The following is a 21,242-nucleotide window of genomic DNA, read 5'->3' as shown; positions in this document are numbered from 1 at the left end:
ATATTCCCCTTTTTTTTTAAAATTAATAATTACATCTTACATCTTTACATGACATTACATTAGGAATTGATTGTGAGTGTGTGGTTGTCTGAGAGTGAGAATTTATTTTTCACACCAAATTGTTGAGGCCCCCTGGGCGCCCCCTGGGCGCCCCCTGGCGGCCCCCACTTTGAAAACTACTGCATTAAGGGAATTCCTGTTCTCTGTAATGTCACTGTGGTGCCCCATTTTCTCCCCTTGTTGATGATGGCCGTCACAGTGCTCCAGGGTACATCTAATGCTTTTGAAATGCTTTTGTAGCGCCACCCTGATTGATACCTTTTGATAATGAGATCCCGTACATGTAAACTCTTTACAGACCGTGGCTTCAGCAGTCAGATGAAAATAAAATATCAAGAAAATCTTACAAAACAGCTGAACTTTATTTGGGGTTAATCAGAATCAATCCATTGATGGAAGGTGTGTGATAGTTACTTTTGAACATGAGTGTGAATGTGATTGGTTAATTCTGAGCACAGTCACATACCCAATTATAAAAGGGTGTGCACACTTTCACAACCAGGTCATTGTGTTTTATTATTTTTAGTATTAAAACATTAGTATCTGTTTTCCACTTAAATTATGTCGGTTGCTGTGTCACATTTACAGTGAAAAGAGGTCTGATGTGATCTATGTGGGTTTCATTTTTTACACCAAAAAAATGCAATATTAACAAAGGTGTGTAGAATTTTATTTACGTTGTGTAGCAAATATCAATAGCAAATAATACAGCAGAGTTCAATTGGTGAGCAAAATGCTAAGCGTTAGCAGTCAATAGCAAAGTGCTATTCATAGGACTGATTAAATTTAGCAGAAAGATAAGAGATTATATAAAAATAAACTGATTAAATAGGCTTAATTAACAATATATAAAAAATGACAAAATCATAAACGAAACCGTGCAAGTAAAAATAATTTCTAGATTATGCAAAATTTGTTTAATGAATTAAAATTCAAATTACATTTAAAAAATTACATTTTAAATTACATTTTATATCTAAATGGACTAAACAATACCTTAACAGAGGGTAAATATATTTCCAGTGAGGTTATTCACATGAAATTTTCACCAGACATCAATATTACTCAAGAAATCTGGATATATAAAGAATTCAAAACATTAAAGTCCATACATAAAGTTATGTGTAATAAAGATGAATGACACAGGAAAAAAGTATTGAACATGTTAAGAAAAGAATGGCCCAGTCAATCACCTGACTCGAATCCAATTGAATAAGATTTAAAGACGATATGTTTAGAAGAACGGGCCAAAATCACACCTGAATACTGCAACCATTAATTTCTTCATACAGGAAGCGTCTTGAACTGTCATTAAAAACAAAGGCTTCTCCACTAAGTATTAAATACATTTCAGTTAGCGTGTTCAATTCTTTTTTTCCTGTGTCATTCCTCTTTATTACACATAACTTCATTTATGGACTTTAATGTTTGAATTTCTTAAGTTAATACCAAAATCTGGTGAAAATTTCATGTGAATAGCGTCATTGGACATATATATGTAATATATATATATATATATATATATATATATATATATATATATATATATATATATATATAAATAAACACTGGCTGATTATTTTAATCTTGATGCATTACAATGTTTAATATTAAAATTATAAATAATAATAATAATAATAATAATAATAATAATAATAATAATAATAATAAACTATTGTAATGTCAAGTATGAAAGCAGTAAGAAAATAAAAATAAAAATTTCAATATATTTATATCTGAAAAGACTAATGAGTAAATAACAAACTGACTCTGAAGTCCATGTTAATTAAACCATCTCTAATTAACAGTGGTTATATCTTAACAATGGAAAATGATCCAATTTAACCATGTTATTGCTTGTGCACTGTGGATATTTGTTAATTGTTTTTTTTCACTCTATGCTACATAGTTTGCATAAATATCTACATCTTCATAGTCATTGTCCACATCACTTCTTTGTTCATCAGCATCAACATTAATGTAATCATTATCCGAGTCCTCTGAGTCCTCCTTCTGGTGGAAAATGGTTTCTGCGTTTTCATAATCAGCTTCGTCATCTGTCTCAATCTCTCCTTGGGGACTCTCATGTGTGTTTTTGGCACCTACAAATTGATGGAGTCAAATTACACACAAGTTTACAGGTTAGTTCCCTTTCAAAGGAACTCCACGTTGCATGAGCTCCATGCTGTTGGAAGCTCCCTCGCGTGTGACTGGTATCTGAAGCTTTTGTAACATCATGCCTACCATTATCAGGTGACGTGGCAATTAAGCGTGTCGCGTGATATATAAATGACACCTGTGAACCATGCCGTCAGCCTTATTATCTTCAGTGAGACTGCATGTCAGTCGTTTGTGTAACGCTTGCAAAAAGACTCTTCATTTCCACTCTATCTTTCTTTTCTTTTTTTAAAGAAAAATCTCTTTACTTTTCTATCCCTTTAAAAAAAAAAGGGCGAAAATTATGAGTGAGAGAGAATTCAGGAATTGTGTTACTCCTTGCTCCCATTTCATCAGGAGTACGACGGACACACTTTCTGCATGAAGTGTCTGGGGATGGAGCACGCCAGGGCAGTCCTCGAGAGGTCTGACTGTGCACATTGTGAACGCCTTGTGCACATTGAACACATTGTGAACGACAATTAGGCAGCTCTGCTTGCGAACCTCTCTTTTCAGCCAAGGGGAGTTGAGTTTCAGAGCCTCACGGCTCTGGGCCGGCTGCTACTAAGGCAGCCAGCTGGAGCCAGAGGTCTCTTGCTCTGTCTTCCGGGTCCGGCTCTCTGCTGGATTTTGGAGCTCACGTCACGACACCTCCTTCTGTTATGGAAAGCCAAAAAAAAAAAAAAATTCCTCGCTGACTCAGAGAAGCCAGAAGGGTGTGCTAAAACCTGAGGGCAGCTCTCAAGCATATAAAGAACTGCTTGAAGTGATTACTGAGGCAGGATGATCTTTTTTCTCCCCAGTGAAAATAAATCCCTAGACTGCAGAAAACTCCCCTTTTTTCCAGAAGTGCATTTCAAAATATCACGCTTCTCGGGGGGATACCATGCATATATCACATATATCATATTTATAACCATGCGATGTCAGATTATTCGTCCATCATGGGAAATGAATGGCTTGGCTATTTAGCTATGCCAAAGGTAGAGGAGGTGCTTGCGAGCTACTTCTCTCCATCAATGGCAGGCAATTTAAGGGGGCTGGCTTTACCATCCAAGCCATGTAAGGCCACCGCGGCATTGGTGGGCAAGGCCTATGCAGTAGTGGGTCTTGCTTGTGGGTCACAGCAGACAATGGCAGTGTTGCAGGCCTACCAAGTAGACAAGCTGAGTGAACTCAACATAAGGCGGCATTCAGCCAGTTCCTTCCCTGTTGTGTCGAGTTCAAGGACAGCGCTAGTGCGAGGGAGGCACAGAAGGCGAGTGTGGCGGCCTGCCTCCTCCCACAGACAGCCAGTGGAACCGGGCAGCCAGGGTCGCAACCTACTACTAGGCCTGGTCTGAGAATGGTCATAAAGGCCAAGTAGACAGACAAGGAGGAGCGGTCCTGAAGGGCTGTGGAGGGATGTATCAGGGGACATGAGGTTTTTAGGGTAGTTATGCCTAGTACTACTGTAGGGCCTCCCCTAGCCAAGGCTGTCCCAAGTTTTCAGTGTTCTCTGATCAGCGAGATGTCACAGGGTAATGAAAATCTGATGCTTTCCCTCCAATATAATGTGGAAAAGTTAACATCACTAAAAGACCATCTGGCAGCATAGAAACTACTGGCAAATATGTCTCCATGGGTTCTGTCTAGCGTAGAAAATGACTACCTGGTCCAGTTATGAGTTCGACCCCTCCACCGGTTCAGAGGTGTGCTCACCACAGTAGTCAGCACAGAACAGAGCCCGACATTAGTGCAGGAAGTAAGATCCCTCTTGGACAAAGGGGCCATAGAACATGTACCCCGTTCCCTGATAGAGGGAGGTTTTTACAGCCATTATTTCCTGGTCTGCAAAAAAGATGGGCATATGCAGCCAATTTTAGATCTCTTCTGTACTCTACAGACATACAGGTTCAAGATGCTGAGGCTCAAACTTATCGTTCCACAGATTCAATTTGAGGACTGGTTTGTGACGATGGATCTAAAAAGGTGCATTTTCCACATAGAAATATTGGCCAGTCACAGGAAGGTCCCGAGGTTTGTGTTTGAAGGCAATGCATACCAATATCAGGTTCATCCCTTCAGGCTAGCTTTATCCCCTCACACCTTCACAAAGTGCATGGATGTTATTCTGGCTCTATTGCAACTCCAGGGCATTCGTGTACTAATCTACCTGGACGACTTCTTAATTCTAGCACGATCCAGAGAACTGGCAATTCGACATCAAGATGATGTTGTCACCCACATGAAGAGCTTGGGGATCTAGTTGAATGTCAGAAAAATATGCTTTCTCCAGTGCAGAGGACAACTTTTCCAGAGGTTATAAGGATTCTACTCAAATGAGGGCATTTCTATCACTAACATGCATCGGATCATTCCAGTCTCTATGAGAGACTGTTGGAGCTTATAGCAGCAGCAGCCGATGTCATACCATTGGGCCTATTGCACAGGAGACCATTTCAGTGGTGGCTGAAAAGTTGGGGGTTTCATCCGAGGATGAAACCTCTGAGAGCAATCAGTTTCACACGGCAATGCTTATGTGCTCTGAGAATGTGGAGGCTTTCCCTGGTTTCTAGCCTTGGGTCACACTCTAGGGGTGTCTCCTTATCGCAAGACGGAAATGACAGACACCTCCCTCACAGCCTGGGGTGTGGTCTTAGATGGCTGTCCAGCTCACGGTCTCTGCAGTGGCCCCCATCTGGAGTGGCATATACATCGCCTAGAAATGCGGGCCATATTTCTAGCACTGAATTCTTTCTCCCTCAATTGAGAGGTCACCATGTGTTAGTTGTGACAAACAATACAGTGGTGGTCTCATATATTTACCACCAGGGAGGATTATGTCCGTGCCCCCTGTTCAGGCAGGCGCAACCAATTCTTCTCTGGGCAGAGGGAAATTTTTTGTCAGTGAGTGCAATTTACATTCTCGGCAACTGGAATGCGGGGGCAAACATCCTGTTGAGGCAGAGGCTGAAGCCTAGGGATTAGTGGCTCCATCAACAAGTGGTGGAGTTCATACAGCCGAGGTTCAGACAAGCGGAAGTGGATGTGTTCGCCTCCGAGGAGACAACACACTGCCTGCTGTGGTTTGCCCTCACTCCTACTGCACCATCAACATCACATTTATATGTTTTCCCCATGATCGCTCTGCTCCCACAAGTTCTAGTGAGAGTTCGCCAAGACCGTCTTCCTCTGCTGCTAGTAGCACCTTATTGGCCGGTTCGTATATGGTTCTCAGAGACAATTTCCCTGCTAGATGGCACTCCTTCAGAGATTCCCATCTGCAGGGTTCTACTCTCTCAAGCCGGAAGGCTGATTTATCACCCTAGCCATGGAAACTGTGGGTCTGGCCCCTGAGGGGCACCAGCTCATAGATTCTGGTCTCACAACTGAGGCTGTAGAGATCATGTGGAACGCTAGATCACCATCCACAAGGAAACTGTATGCACTCAAGTGGTGTGAGGAACGACAGCTAAACCCAGTGATCTGCGCAATAGCTGCACTCCTGGAGTTCTTAGAAGGATATTTCTCAGTGGGGTTGGCTCCTCCTACAATAAGGGTCTACGTGACCACCATTTTGGCTAACCATGCACCTATTGATGGAGCCTCTATGGGGCAACATCCTCTAACTTCACGGTTTATGCATGGTATCAGGAGGCTGAGGCCCATCTGCAAACCACGCATACCTTTCTGGGACCTTTCTGTGGTCCTGGAAGGTCTGGCAGGTGCCCCATTTGAGCCCTTAGAGTCAGCCTCAGAGAAGCTTCTGACTCCAAAGGTAGCTCTTCTGCTGACCCTGACATCACTCAAGCGAGTAGGAGATCTACAAGCTCTCTCTGTTGCCCCTTCCTGCCCCTGGATTAGCCAAGGCCTTCCTGTATGCTAGGCCAGATTATATTCCTAAAGTGCGTACATCTGCTGCCCAGCCAGTAGTGTTGCAGGTTTTCTGCCCTCCTCTGTTCCTCACACTGGAACAAGAGAAATTGCACCAACTGTGTCCGGTAAGGGCTCTCTGTACTTATGTCCACCGCTCCAGCCAGTTGCATAAGTCAGAGCAGCTGCTGGTCTGCTTGGCGGCAACAGTAGAGGTGATGCTGTGTCGAAGCAGCTCATTTCTAATTGGATAGTGGAAGCAATCTCTATCGCTTTCGCTGCGCCTCTTGGCATAAGGGTTCATTCCACTAGGGGGGTGGCCTCCTCAAAGGCTTTATCCAAAGACTACAGCTTGGATATACCTTCCGCCCCGGGTGTTTTGCAGTGAACCTCGGGCTCGCATCTTCTCATGTGGGAATTCTCATTCCCACAGTATTAAGCTCACGCAATGCTCAGTTCCCTTTGAAAGTGAATGTCTGGGTTACTCATGTAACCCTGTTCCCTTAGAAGGGGACAAGACGTTGCGTAACTTTGTCCTACTGGGGCCTACCTGTGAATTGTGTTTTCACTTCAGATAATAGAGGGTGATGACAAAGTACACAGGTGGTGTTTATATGTCACGTCACGCTTAATTGCCACGTCACCTAATCATGGCAGGCCTATAAATAAGCATGATGTTTCACAAGCTTCATATACCAGTCACGCTTGAGAGCGCTTCCCATAGCGTTGAGCTCACGCGACATCTCATTCCCTTCTCAGGGAACCAGATGGTTACTATATGAAGGTATATATTCAAATTCAACAAGAATAATACAAGTAATAAATAAAACTGTCTGTGTCGTGCTGTTACAGGAAAATAATTAGCAATCAATGTTGATTATATGTTAAATATTTTTAGTTCTCTTATACCTCAGCAATTGTTATTGATTAGTTTTTTATACATTAAAGAACTAAATACACTTTTTATCCATTTATAATTACTTGTTGTGCAAGGTCTGTTACAGAAGTTAGTTCCTCTTCTCACATATCTTAGCAGCTATAATCAGTTGTTCCCTTATCAGCCTCTTTTTTTCTCTCGCTTGAAGTTAAGACAAAAAACTATTTCAGCTTGTCGTGTACATGAGAAACCTCAAAGTGTTTCTCTGCAAACTCCTCTGCCCTGAAGACTTTCCCTTGTAAAACAAGTTCTAGCTTTCCTTCTGACTTTAAAAAAGTGCTGACACTGGAAATTGTTTACAAAAACTTTCACCATGTCACCAATACACAAATTTAAAAATAAATAAATAAATAAATAAATAATAACCTTTTAGGTTGTTCCTATTGAAACAATAACATATAAAAATGAGCTTGTAAATATAAACCTGTGATTTGTAGCTGCACTAATGTCAGAACTGCAATTTAAAAAAATGAATCACATGTAAGAATGCAACAGCGCTGTAGTGTAAAACAAAATTATATTTATTTCCATTGTCAAAGGGATGCTTTTACTAATATAGTGAAATGTTTATGACTTTTTCAACTCACGCTGTGAATCCTTTGTCTTATCCATCTGACATTTCTGTCTTTTCTGTGTCTTCACAAAGCAAATGATGACTGGAACTAAGATGAGAAGCAGTCCTGCTGTCACTCCAACACCAATGTAGGGAGCCAGAGATGCTGAGAGAGAAATCATCATCATCAGGCTTTTCAAACATTAAACTGCAGAACACACACACAAAAAAACAGAACTAGTTTTTCTTACTATACCTTTCACAGTGATTTCCAGCAGCTCAGTGGTAGTGGAGGTAAAGGTGCGTGAAGACACGTTAACTTCATAAGCACAGCTGTAGTTTCCCTGATGGACAAAATCTGCCTCAGGAAACAGGAAGATGGCTGAGTGGTTAACAGCCGACTGAGTCATGATGATGTTGGATCCACTGAACTTCAAGTGGAAGGAACCTCCTGGATACTGAGGTTCAGTGGAGCAGATTATGGAGAAGCCGTAGCCTCTTGTTACTTCTGGTCCACCAGCAGCACTGAAGAAGATATTGGGCTGCTGCAGGTTCACTAGAAAACAACAATCATGGTCACTCTTACTGAAAATTATGAAATGAAGAGAACTAATCTATCTTATTGCTGAGGTCAAATTTTGTCTGGTACTAGCAAACATGTCCAGAACATGTCACTTGCCCACAGTGATCCTGATAGAGCTGCTCTTGGATGATGAAAAGGCACTTTCCCTGTATGAGTAGTCACAGGTGTACTGGCCCTGATGTGAGGCATCTACAGTCAGAGTAAATGTTGTTGTAGATTCTGCAGTTTGCTTCTTTATTGATGTCCAAGTTTTATACAAACTGAAGTCTACAGAGATGCATGTTGGGCTGGGTGTGGAACATCTGAACTGAAGGACTTCTCCAGGTGAGACCACAGACGTTGGGGAGGTCCGAGTCAATGTGGGAGTCTGCAAGTCTTATAATAAAGGAATATGTTTCATCATTTTGTAACTGCTTTCACTTTAAACAGGGTATTGCTACAACAAAATTCAACAACAACAAAAGCCTACTTGAGCACACGACTCCAGCATCTTCTTCATGTCCACAGTCTTCTTCTCCAAATCCACTGTGTGAGCAGTGATTTATGTAGCTCTCAGTTCCAGTACACTGAACATCATCCAGCCAGGTTGGTTCACTTCCCTGACCAAAGCGGGCATTAGAAGGAGCACTGACAGCTTTACCACATCCAAGCTGTCTACACACCACCTCTGCATCCTTTAAGTCCCAGTCATCATCACACACTGTTCCCCAACGGCCATTGTGCTGGATCTCCACTCGACCACAACAGTTACTCTGACCATTCACCAGCCTGACCTGATTACGCTCTGATTTATCACATAAAAAGAGAGCAGGTTTTACTACTGATAGATCTGTGTATCCATCAGTTTGATCATGAGATATAAAGGGAAATAATATTCGGAACAAAACCAGTTGGGAAAATTTTGAACTACTCTATTTTCAATCTGTGTATGCTGAATAATATTGAATTTGTTCAGTGTAGTAAATAACCAATTTAAATATCCAAACTATATTCAAAACAGTGTCTCAACTGAACAATGAAATATGTGTAGGTATGTACAATGAAAAAATGTAGTGTGTCTCATTTATTTTCCTCAAACTGACTCCATCCAATACAAATTTTTAAACTTGATAAGTGCAGGCCACACCAGGTTCAATGGAAAGAATGGGAGTTCAACTTGACTTAAATTCATATGTAGAACATTAGAAAGGATTAAAGCATGTATGTACATTCACAGTGAGACATTTACATTCATGAAATAAACAGATAATAATCTGAATAATCTATTATAATCCACTGGATTAAAGAGATCATCAGAGGAGACTAACATTTATTTAAGATTTATACCACAGCACTGCTGAATTTGCACAAATTGTTGATTAATTGTCTATAACAGCTTTACAGTAATGTGCCTGTTGTAATGTTATCATTTCTATAGTAACAATTTACACAGGGACTCTTCACATAAACGAATTAAAAACATGTAATTGTTGATATGGTGAAGTTTTCTGTAAGCAGGAGAGGAGTTTATCTCAATAATGTGACAAACTGCATTTTGGTGATGGAACCACTGTGTATAGCTGCTATAACATATAACATGATAACAGGAACTAACTTCACAGACCTTCCACAACAGTAAATGTGACTAAAATAGATTACATTTAAACACTTAATCCTATTCCCGCACACCCCCAAGTGTTTACTATCATTTAGTATCTAACGTGTTTGGCATGCATAACACTTAAAATATTTTAGTTCTCGTATATAATCTATCTAGCTGCTAAAATGACAGCCAGCCAACTTCAATATTGTGGAATTTGTAGCTGTTGTTACTCCGTTCTGAAGATCTGTATCCACTTAAGTTGACTGACATTTACTAAAATGACTAAGGTGTCAGCAAAATAATTCATTTAAAAAAATTGTCAAACTAATAAATGTTAATCAATACAATATAAATATAATTACATTGATGACAAGGTCATAATATATGAGTGTTTCTGTACCTGAGCAAGTAACACCAGCATCTTCACCATGGTCACAGTCGTGTATACCAAATCCATTATGAGAGCACTGGGTGATGGTGCTTTCACTTCCAGAACATTGAACATCATCCAGCCATATTGGACCACTTCCCTGACCAAAGTGGGCAGTTTCATGAGCGCTGACAGCATTACCACATCCAAGCTGTCTACACACCACCTGCGTATCATTTATGTCCCAGTTATCATCACACACTGTTCCCCACTGGTAATTATGATAGACTTCCACTCTACCAGCGCAGGAGTGACTGCCACCAGCGAGTCGTATATTAGCGCAATCTAGGACAAACAGCAAAATACATGTTACTCTTAATTCATCTTAATGAATCTCATTACTATATTGCAATATTACATCACTTGAACTAATATGAATCCATTTCTGTCATTCCATAATCATTTATCAAAAAGATGTCCGGACTTTTAATGAACATTATATATTGTACAGCACTATATTGGTCAACCTTGGTTGTTTTTAAATGTGCTCTATAAATGAATATGATTGACTGATTGATTATTTGCATTAGGTAATTAATGTTATACTGTAGGGTTACTAACACCTTTTAACTCCAATTTCGTACTTATTTTTAATCCACTACCTCCCCCTCCCCTCTGTTCAGAGCTGGATAAGGACTTTATTAGCAATATATTATAAAAAAGTTATAGACGCCAAATATGGCTGGCCCAGTCTCCACTTTTGGAAGCCTGCAGGAGAGCCCTCTGCTCTTTTCCTGTTATTCCTGGGGAACTATTCGGCCCAGATGCACAGCCAGCCCCTGGAGTGCAGCCTACAGGTTACACAGGCCAGACAACAGTTTGCTAGTCTGCATCGTAAACACCCCGCTAGACAGAGACCCTCTAGGGCAACAAATATGTCTCAGTACATACCACAGCCAATTACCCAGCCGAGAGCACAATGCCCACAAAGGTTTCATCAGCCAATCCCCACCCAGCCCCCTCGCTTGGCACAGAGAGGCCAGACTTCGGGCGTCGCCCCTCCAGAAATGGTAAGGGGCGAAGGGGTAGACAATGACTGCACCACTCACGCAGTCGGATGCCTCACCAGCCAGCAGCTCAGATGCTGGGAAGCGCTTACACCAGATCCCTGAGATGTATCAACCCTGTCACAAGGCTACAACATTCAATTCAGACGTTGTCCGCCGAGGTTCCTGGTAGTCAAAATGACCTTAGTCAAGGACCCAGACAAGGCTCTGGCCCTATGGCCAGGAGGTCTGTGCTCTCCTGAAGAAGGGTGCATCGAGCAATTAGAGAGCACCTTACAGAACAGTGGATTCTATTCCACGTATTTTATTATCGCAAAGAAAGATGGTGGATTTCGCCCTGTACTGGATTAAAGACCTCTGAACACACACCTCAAGGTTTTCAAGTTCCACATGCTACCTACAGTGGACGTGCTGTAAGGCATCAGGCAGAATGATTGGTTTACAACCATTGACCTTAAAGACGCATATTTTCACATTACAATCGCACCCCAGCACAGGCAATTCCTCTGTTTCGCCTTCAAGGGAAGGACTTACCAGTTTTGTGTGTTCCCGTTCGGGAACTCGCTGGTGCCAGAGGTCTTCACCAGGTGTGTAGCAGCGGCCGGGGGATGCAAATTTTCCTGTACTTAGATGACTGGTTGATCTGTTCCCAGTCAAGGGTAGATGCCATCAGAGAATCAGCATTGCTGGTCTCCCATGCTATCAAGCTAGGGCTTACAGTGAATTATGGAAAGAGCTCTCTGATGCCCAGTCAGCGAAGACTGTTTATTGGCATCCAGTTGGACTCACGGTTGATGATGGCTACCCCCTCTCAACGGCGAGTTAGCAACATCCTCCAGCTCATCAGTCACTTCAGAAGAGGCAGGGCTCTGGCCCTCAAAGCATTTCATCGGTGGTCCCTTTGGGCCTTCTGTCATTACAGCCTCTCCATATCTGGCTGAACGACTTCAGCCTGCATCCCACTCAACACAGGCGCAAGCTGGTCAGAGTCACTGCCAGTTGCCTAAGGTGCCTGAGCCCATGAAGGAGAAAAGCATATTTTACCCAGGGGGTTCCCTTACATTCTTGTAGAGAATTAGTGACCACAGATGCCTCCCTGGAAGGCTGGGGAGCTGTATGGCAATGCAGGGCAGCCAGAGGCCAGTGGAGTTCTTGGCAGCAGGAACAACACATAAATTTGTTGGAGCCACAGGCAGTGTGGCTCACCATCAAACATTTCCTTCCATTTCTGGTAGGAAGACAGACCCTCATAAGAACAGACAACACATCTGTGATCTACCATGTAAACCACCAGGGGAGCACCAGGTCCAAACAATCCTTGAGGCTGGCCTAACATCCTCAATTATTGAGCCTGAGGGCTCTTACCAGGCACTCAAAACACAACTGCAGATTTTCTATCCTGGCACAACCCACACCCTGGCAAATGTAAGCTGCACCCCGAAGTAGTGCAAGCAATCTGGCACAGATATGGCAGGGTAGAGGTGGACCTTTTCGCCTCACTGGCAATGACACACTTTCCCCTTTGGTTTTCACTGGGGGAACCAACAAGCCCCTTAGGCCAAGATGCACTGGCCCATGCATGGCCAAATTGACTGTATGCTTTCCACTACCATTGATACTGCCCTCCCTAGACAGGATCTTCAGGGGCAATCACAAAGTGCTACTAGTAGCCCCCAAATGGCCAGGGAGAGTGTGGTTCCCAATACTACACAGATTACTGTACAGGGAGCCTTGGTGCCTCCCTGTGAGGAGGGATCTCCTCTCACAGATGGAGGGTCGAATCTGGCACCCGAACCCATCCTGGTTGCAACTTTAGGTCTGGCCTCTGAAGTGCCAGAGCCATTACTAAGGCTGTGTGATCCAGCAGTTGTAAAGACCATCCACAGCTCCCATGCACCTTCCACCAATGCGTTGTACGCTAACAGATGGAAGCTTTTTTCTGAATGGTTCCAAGCACAAAATCAGGAACCAACACGCTGTTCCATATGGGTAATCCTCAGCTTTCTCCAGTCCCGTCTTGATAGAGGCCTTGCAGCCTCGACCATCAAGGTATACATATCTGCCATCTTAGCCATGCATAATAGAGTAGACGGTGTGACGATTGGGTCCCACACCCTTGTGACCCGCTTTCTTAAAGGTGCTCAATGACTGAGACCTCCTCGACGAAATCCAGTATCCTCTTGGGACTTGCATCTCGTATTAGAGGCACTGGGTCAGCCCCCATTTGAACCTCTAGAGAGGTCAGAATTGAGGTGGCTGTCTATGAAAACAGCTGTCCTCTTAGCCATGGCATCGGCTAGATGAGTAGGTGAGTTGCAACCTTACCAGTACGCCAAGAGTGCCTACACTGGAGTTCTGGGAACACAGGGGTAACTTTATGGCCGAACCCTTCATTTCTCCCCAAGACATTTTCTTAATCTTACACGAACCAGCCCCTCAGTCTGTCAGCTTTTAAGCCCCCAACTCAGAAGGATGAGCAGGGGTCGAGTGTGAGCCTGTTGTGCCCAGTGCGAGCACTAAAGTGTTATATCCAAATGACTGCTGAATTCCAGCAGTCAGATTCAGTTTGTTCAGTTCATTTGTCTGTCATACAGGGCATAGGCAAGGTCACACTTAATCCAAGTAGTGTCTGTCATAATAGATTGTAGAGGCTACTGTTTATGCCTATAAGGGCAGGGGTCTCCAGATCCCTCCTCACGTTCGAGGTCACTCTACCAGGAGTGGGTCTACTTCATGGGCAGCCCTATGAGGGGTCCCTCTTTCAAATATTTGTACAGCTGCGTCATGGGCATCAACCTGCACATTTTCAAGATTTTAAAGGGTGATTGTGATCTCGCACAACCCAGTGGCTACAACCATTTTTCCCCCAGCTTCACAGCCATTGTTAAGGGGCACATAGAACTTCCTCGTGACCTTGTTGGTATTACTCATCCAGGTGCTGAAAGAGGATGAGCGAGTTTAGACATGTGGAGTACTCCTGTTTTAGTGGCATTATCGACATTTATTACAGACATGTAAACACCTTAATCACATTATTAACAACATGTGAACGTTTGGGAAATTGCACTGTATTGGAATTCAAGACCCTGCAGCGGATAGTGAGGACAGCAGAGAAGAGTGTGTAGGTCTTATTTAGTTCTGTGTCATCTCATGTGGTTAGTGTGTTGTTCACTTGACTTGAACTTCCTGGCAAAGACAGAAATCTGTCACTTAACCAGTTACACTTTTGGGACCTGCTGTGTTGTACAGGTTTATATCTCTTCTTTTAATATACTCCAGGCCTGGATGAACAAATGAGGATCTGATGATGATGATGATGTTGATGATGTAATTTCTCCATCTATTTTGGCAGAATAGTCCAATCTATTTGAGATTTTTGTACATGATTAATGTACATGTATATACTGTACATTAAGTATTCTGGTATTGTATTTGTGTCTTAGTCAGATTTTTCTCACCTTTTATGATACTGTGCATGCTGAGTTGTGAAAAAGTTTCAAATAGTTATTTTATAGTAAGTGAACATATGAAACCATGACTTCCTCCATAGTGTGGTTTGTGTTTAGTGCAGGAAATAAAGTGTTTCCTGAAGGGGCCTATTTACACATTTTCATTTTTACTAGTGCTTGTGTTCTCTAAACCAGGAGGTCACTCCATCTTGTACGACACAAGATGTGCTAGATTATATTGATCATTTTGTTTATTGAGCATTTTATTGAGCATTTCAGCTCCTTGTTTTTAATTTTTAATGTGTTAAGTATATATTTTTGTTCTATATGGAAAATGATGAATATTGCACAATATTAAATCCACAAACTATATACAGACATGTCAAAAACTATCGTTACCCTTGCATTTTATCGTGACGATGAAAAGTGTTTGAAATTAAAACACTTTTTCATGGAAATAAAAACTTTAATCAGTATAATAAATGTTAACCATAGTGCATACTGATGAATAGTTTCTGTAAGCAAATCCTTTGTCCTAGAATCATCCTATTTTAATTTCAAAGCCTATGTTATTGGTGTTACATAATAGAATAGATAACAGATAATAACCTGTATGTGGAATATATTTTTTAAAATGTATTGTTTAAATCATGGCCTCAGCACAAGTGTATTATGTGTCTGAGAAAATCCATGTTATGCTATGGAAAGCCTGTTTGTGTTTACATGCCTCTCTTTTCAGTCATTTAATAGACTGAAAAATAAAGCCCATCACTCCACCCTCATCTCAGTCTGTTTGAAAATAAAAAAAACATGGCCGCAACTGGTAAGTGCCCAACACGGCAAGATAATTCTCCTATGAGCAAAAAAAATCAAGTGAATGATAATGGAAAAATCTTAATGAGAAGTAATGCAAAAAACTAGAATAAACATTGCTGGCGGTTTTCCAATATGGAAGGTGGAAACAGAATTAACATACACGTACATGTATGTAAACACAACCTCTATAAAGCTTTGTACGGTCTAAATGGCCTGCTTTACATACCGAATCAAGTAGATACATTTTTCTCACATGGAGAGCCAGGTTAGGGAAAGCTTTGTGTGATCTACCGTCAGTGAAATGTATGTAATGCTAGCTAACTCCCATGCAGCTAATGATGTTAACACCTGAGCCTGAAACTCACATTAGAGCACATTACAAAGAAAACCAGAGCAGCAGTGGCACTCTTGGCCATTCTCATAAATCAGCATGAGAAAAATTCCATGTATTTATAGTGTTGTAACTTGGTTTTCAAGCAGCTGAATGGTCGAGCGCGCTTGAAAGTGATGTCATGACAGGCTTTGCTAACGCTAACTCGAATTGAGCTCTACTAGTTTCTGGAGGTGGAACTTTGTATACACTTGCATAAGGAGGTACAAAATCATACAAATGTTGTTGAACCCACCTACTTTACTGTTAAAGACCTAATATTTACTCATTTGGATTAATCTTTCATAATGTACCTTTAATAGCTGTAGTATACGACACCTCAGGTTCACAAAAAGTGCTGATGTGGGCTGGACAGAATTTGAGTTTGATGCCCCTGATCTAGAGAGTAAATTAAATTTATTCAAATGAAAAATACACTTACCAACCAGCAGAGAAGCTCCAAGAACACTGACTATGGAGAAGAAATAAAGAGGAGGAATTTCGTTAAACCAGTGATGTAAACATCCAAAGCTGTCTTTTGTTTGATAATCTTAATAATAATAAACTCAACTGAAATATAAATAAACATCACCTATACGTATTTGAATATATTATATCGTGCCTTCGATTCGGTCACAACTGAAACAACCGTGATCAACCTCTGCACTTCCAGTTACAGAAATAAAACACTTATATTTATTAAAAGCTATTAAAAGTTACAATAACCTGGCTGCATAAGTGTGCACACCCTTTTATAATTATGGGTGTGGCTGGGTTCATAATGAACCAATTACATTCAATCTCATGTTCAAAAGTAATTATCATACAGGATTTTCTTCACATCTTGTTGGTTTCGTCTGACTGCTGAAGCCATGGTCCACAAAGAGCTTACAAAGCATGTACGGTATCTCACTTGTCAAAAGGAATCAATCAGAGAGGGATATAAAAGAATTTCCAAAACATTAGCTGTACCACGGAACACTGTGAAGCCCATCATCAACCAACAGAGAAAATGGAGCACCACAGTGACATCACCAAGAACAGGATGCGAAGGCTACAGCAGAACCAAAGGGAAGAGCTTTCTCTTACAAAACCCCACATTTACGGAACAGCCTTCCAGTTAGTGTTCGGGACTCAGACACAGTCTCAGTGTTTAAGTCCAGGCTGAAAACATATTTGTTTACTCAAGCTTACCATGAGTAGACTTTCCTTTATGCAAAGTACACAGTCTTATCCATCACAGGAGAGTAAACATAACTAATAATCTCTCCCTCTCTATACCTCACTCTCCCTCTCTCCTTCTGTCGAGCCACATGTGATATTATGGTGATGTCAGTGATCCTGATCCTTTCTGCTCTCAGGACCTGCCTGATCCATCCCGATGCCCTACCTCTGGATGGAGCTCTCATCAACTGGAGGCTACGTTCTGCTACTGAGGACGACCCCAAGCAGTGCAGCCTGGAGATTGCCGAGGACAGTGCCGCTTGAAGTATCATGAAATGGTTTCGGACCTCAATTCCACATGGACATTCTTGCTGTGGTTGCTGGGACTACGGTTGCTGCGATGGCCTTAGGACTTCAATTACCACATGCAGTCCTGCACTCAGGTCTCTTTTAGTGAACAGTGGACTAGTTCAACAAACAGACTTCATATAAAACCATAATGAACTTTCCTTTACTTTCACACTGTCCCGCGTTACCCAGATGAGGACGGGTTCCCTTCTGAGTCTGGTTCCTCTCAAGGTTTCTTCCTCATATTGGCCACCGTTGCCACCAGCTTGCACAATAGGGATACATTCACACACTTAAACTATCTATCCTGTGTTTATATGTTTCTGTAAAGCTGCTTTGAGACAATATCCGTTGTTAAAAGCACTATACATATAAAACTGAATTGAACTGAATTGAATTGAATACTGATTACTCTCTATATGTGACATAATCACTTTGTGGAATGTTTGTATTTTATTTTTACTTTATCTATTTTTTTTTGTTTTGTTTTTATGAGGAATGGCAAAAATTCTGGAGAGCACTGTGTGTATTACATTCTCAAACGAGGAAAAGAGTTTCCTCTCAACGACCAGACAATGAATTAAACAGAAAATAAATTCTAACAACTATTAAAGGATATTGTTTGAACACCAACATTTATAAGTTTCTTGTCAGACCTGACTGCGTTTGAAGAATTCACAAGAAGTGAACAGTCTCTCACACACATCTCGAAATAAAAGATACTGTAATGCCGACCATTGAAATATTGATCAAAGTGTCATTTACAAAAGTAAACATGCTCTGTAAAGGTCTTTCTCTGGGGAATGTCTTCATGCTAAAATAAAAATTTAAATTCTAACATCCTCTACAGACTAGTAAGAAATAGGTGTAAGAATATCAGCAATCACATGGTAAAGAGTCATTGTGATCTGTGTAGACTCGCCTACACAGCATATACTCCACACATTTAAATGTGGAAATGATTATAATAATATAATAAAGAAAAAATCCAAATGTATCGATAAAAACATTGAATTTACCAAGAATTAAAGTGAGACGACGCCTCAGCATCCTGGTCCTTGAGGCGTGGGTCAGTTGGGTGTTGATTACAAACACTGCTGCTGTCTTATCATGACGAAGCTGAAGACTTCATGATAGCTGATTTTTTTTCTTCCCATGCATCTGAAGAGGCGGAGTTTCTGTTTTGGCCATTTCTTGTTCATGAAAAGCAGAAATCCTTTTACAATACAAATACAATTACATACAATACTTAAAAAAAAAGTTTGAAGAACAGACCACAGCACGGTTGTTTGTGAAACATGTTCCAACACACAGGGTATATGAAGTGTCAAAAATATCCACTTCCTCTTGTCACCACTTCTCATCTAGAGCCAGACAGACCACTCTTACAGATGTGAGCCCTATCACCCTGCAGTTCTTGCCTGGTGTCCCACTGAAGCTAAGCAGCATTGAGCCTGGTCAGTACCTAGATAGGAGACCTCCTCGGGAAAACCAAGGTTGCTGGTGGAAGTGGTATTACTGAGGCCAGAAGGGGGCGTTAACCCTGTGGTCTGTGTGGGACCTAATGCCCCAGTATAGTGACGGGGACTCTATACTGTAGAAACAGCACCGTCTTTCAGATGAGATGTTAAACAGAAGTCCTGACTCTCTGCGGTCGGTAAAAATCCCAGGACAATTATTGTAAAGATTAGGGTGTATCACAACAGATAGTGTGAACTTTTTCACACTATCTGTTGTTACCCAGATGAGGACGGGTTCCCTTCTGAGTCTGGTTCTTCTCAAGGATTCTTCCTTAACATCTTAGGGAGTTTTTCCTCACCACCATCGCCACTCAGTGGCTTGCTCAGTTGGGATAAATTCACACCTTTAATATCTGTACACCGTGTTGATATTTCTGTAAAGCTGCTTTGAGACAGTGACTACGTTTACATGGACAGCAGTAGTCTAATTATTGACCTTACTCTGAGTAAGATAATAATGTGATTAAGGCGTTTACATGAGTGGCTTTTAGAATACTCCTGTCATGTTCCCGTTTTACATGTTCTAGAACATAATTAGATTAACAGCCCGCGTCATTACGTCACCGCGCCACGCCGTCCGACGTCCCTCCAGAATCTCACGTATCAACATATAGTTGATCTTCGTTATGGGACCGTATACAGTTTTAGGAGTTTTTATTTAATTTTTTTACGAACGCTTTAAGTGCGGTTAATTATTTGTCATGCTGTACGTGCAAATAGACAGCTGCTTGAAGCGGTGGGTGTGTCCCAAATCGCGTAATTACCGTCTATATAGTAGCCGAGATACATGTATTTTTCCCCACTGCAGGCCTGTAGTAGGAAAGTATGCGATTTGGGACGCAGCCGAACTCTCTCGTTCGCCGTAAAACGTAAAACTGCCGTGTGTGAACCTGTCCTGTCGCAAAATGCGGTGAAAACCTCCACACGACGTTCAGAATGTGATTACGGTGTTTACGTGTCTGTAATATACGTCCATAATTCGACTGAAACAGGAGTACTCCACCTGTCTTAATCCCATTAGAGCTTACTTCGATTATGACCTTAATTAGATTAAGGGAAGTAAAAATTGCTGTTTACATGGTAGTATCTTAATCAGAGTATGGTCTTAATCGGATTAAGAGTGGATTATTGTTGTCCATGTAAACGCAGCTACTGTCTATTGTAAAAAGTGCTATACAAATAAAATTGAATTGAATTGAATTGAATTGAATTGAATTGAATAGGGGTATAACCCCGGTGTCCAGGTGAAAGTCCCCCATTGGTCCTTCTCCATCATGACCCCCTAATAATCCCATTCTCTGAACTGGCTACATCACTCTCTCCTCTCCACTAATAGCTGGTGTTTGGTGGGTGATGCTACACTCTAGTGGCTAAAGAGATTTCCCATCATGCTATGTAAAGCATTTTGAGTGTCTAGAGAAGCACTATATAAATCTAAGGAATTATTATTATTATTATTATTATTATTATAGTAAGGTGTCGGGCCATGAAAAGATGAAATGTACTGGAAGGATGAACACCATTTTTCCAAAAGAGATAAATACACACACACACACACACACACACACACACACACACACACACACACACACACACACAGGGATGGGAGGGTTACTTTAAAAATATATAATTATTTAATTCTGTTACAGCTACAAATTACTTCATAAAAAATGTCATCAATAACGTAATCCAAGTCTCACAATATGAAAGTAATGTAATCTGATTATTTTTGGATTACTTCAAGGTCACATGTGTAAATAATGTCAAGAGATGCCACGAGTGAACCTTGTACCCGTTTTGCCGTCATTTACGCATTTGAATGACGATGTAATACGAAGCAATGTGATAACATGAAATAAAAAATGACCTTATATGGTGATGGGAGTTGTTTCGACTCAGGACAGCTGCCATTTGCTGTTATTGTCAAGAAACGGTTTGACGTCGAACACAATACAACCTTCGCTGAGACTAGGCTAACGGGTAAGGAGCAGGAATTTGGACAATAGTTGCTGTAAGCCTTTTATAATCGACCAATCGGTGTGCGAGAAGGTGGGAAATACAGAGAGGGGTTAAAGCAATGCGAACATGCGCACACATCATCCGGTATTAGACCATAAACACATCATAATGAAACTAAAGCCGAATCCGGGACATTTTCTCAAATTTAGGAATCCCGGACGTACGCTTTTTTAAAGTTCTGAAAAAGAGGATGTGTGGTCACCCTAACGAAAGCGTTTCAGAGAACAATTTGTGTTCATTTCTACCAAATGAACTTTGCACAGAATTTATTTGCACATGCACCAGGAGGTTACAAACACCAGAAGTGATGAAAGTGCACTATACAAAATAAAAACTGAATTGAACTGGACTCATCAAAACAGTCAGTGAGCCCTGGATGGGGACGGAGTCAT

The 21,242-nt window shown here is 41.4% G+C and overlaps 1 protein-coding gene across 1 annotated transcript; it reads right to left on the bottom strand.

Annotated features, from left to right (window-relative positions):
• Positions 1 to 1,771: 1,771 nt before the first annotated feature.
• LOC108261353 (deleted in malignant brain tumors 1 protein) lies at positions 1,772 to 20,229 on the bottom strand. Its single transcript, XM_053677989.1, has 8 exons — positions 18,331 to 20,229; positions 16,242 to 16,271; positions 10,128 to 10,442; positions 8,615 to 8,929; positions 8,242 to 8,520; positions 7,819 to 8,118; positions 7,597 to 7,728; positions 1,772 to 2,162 (listed from the first exon to the last, which is right to left on the bottom strand). Exons 1-8 carry the CDS (start codon positions 18,359 to 18,361, stop codon positions 1,957 to 1,959), a joined length of 1,608 nt encoding a protein of 535 aa, XP_053533964.1. The 5' UTR covers positions 18,362 to 20,229; the 3' UTR covers positions 1,772 to 1,956.
• Positions 20,230 to 21,242: the final 1,013 nt, after the last annotated feature.

This window comes from Ictalurus punctatus, chromosome 2, assembly GCF_001660625.3.
Source record: "Ictalurus punctatus breed USDA103 chromosome 2, Coco_2.0, whole genome shotgun sequence".
Classification (NCBI taxonomy): domain Eukaryota; kingdom Metazoa; phylum Chordata; class Actinopteri; order Siluriformes; family Ictaluridae; genus Ictalurus; species Ictalurus punctatus.
Note: the sequence above shows the minus strand (reverse complement) of the source record. Positions and strands in the feature narration are given on the sequence as shown.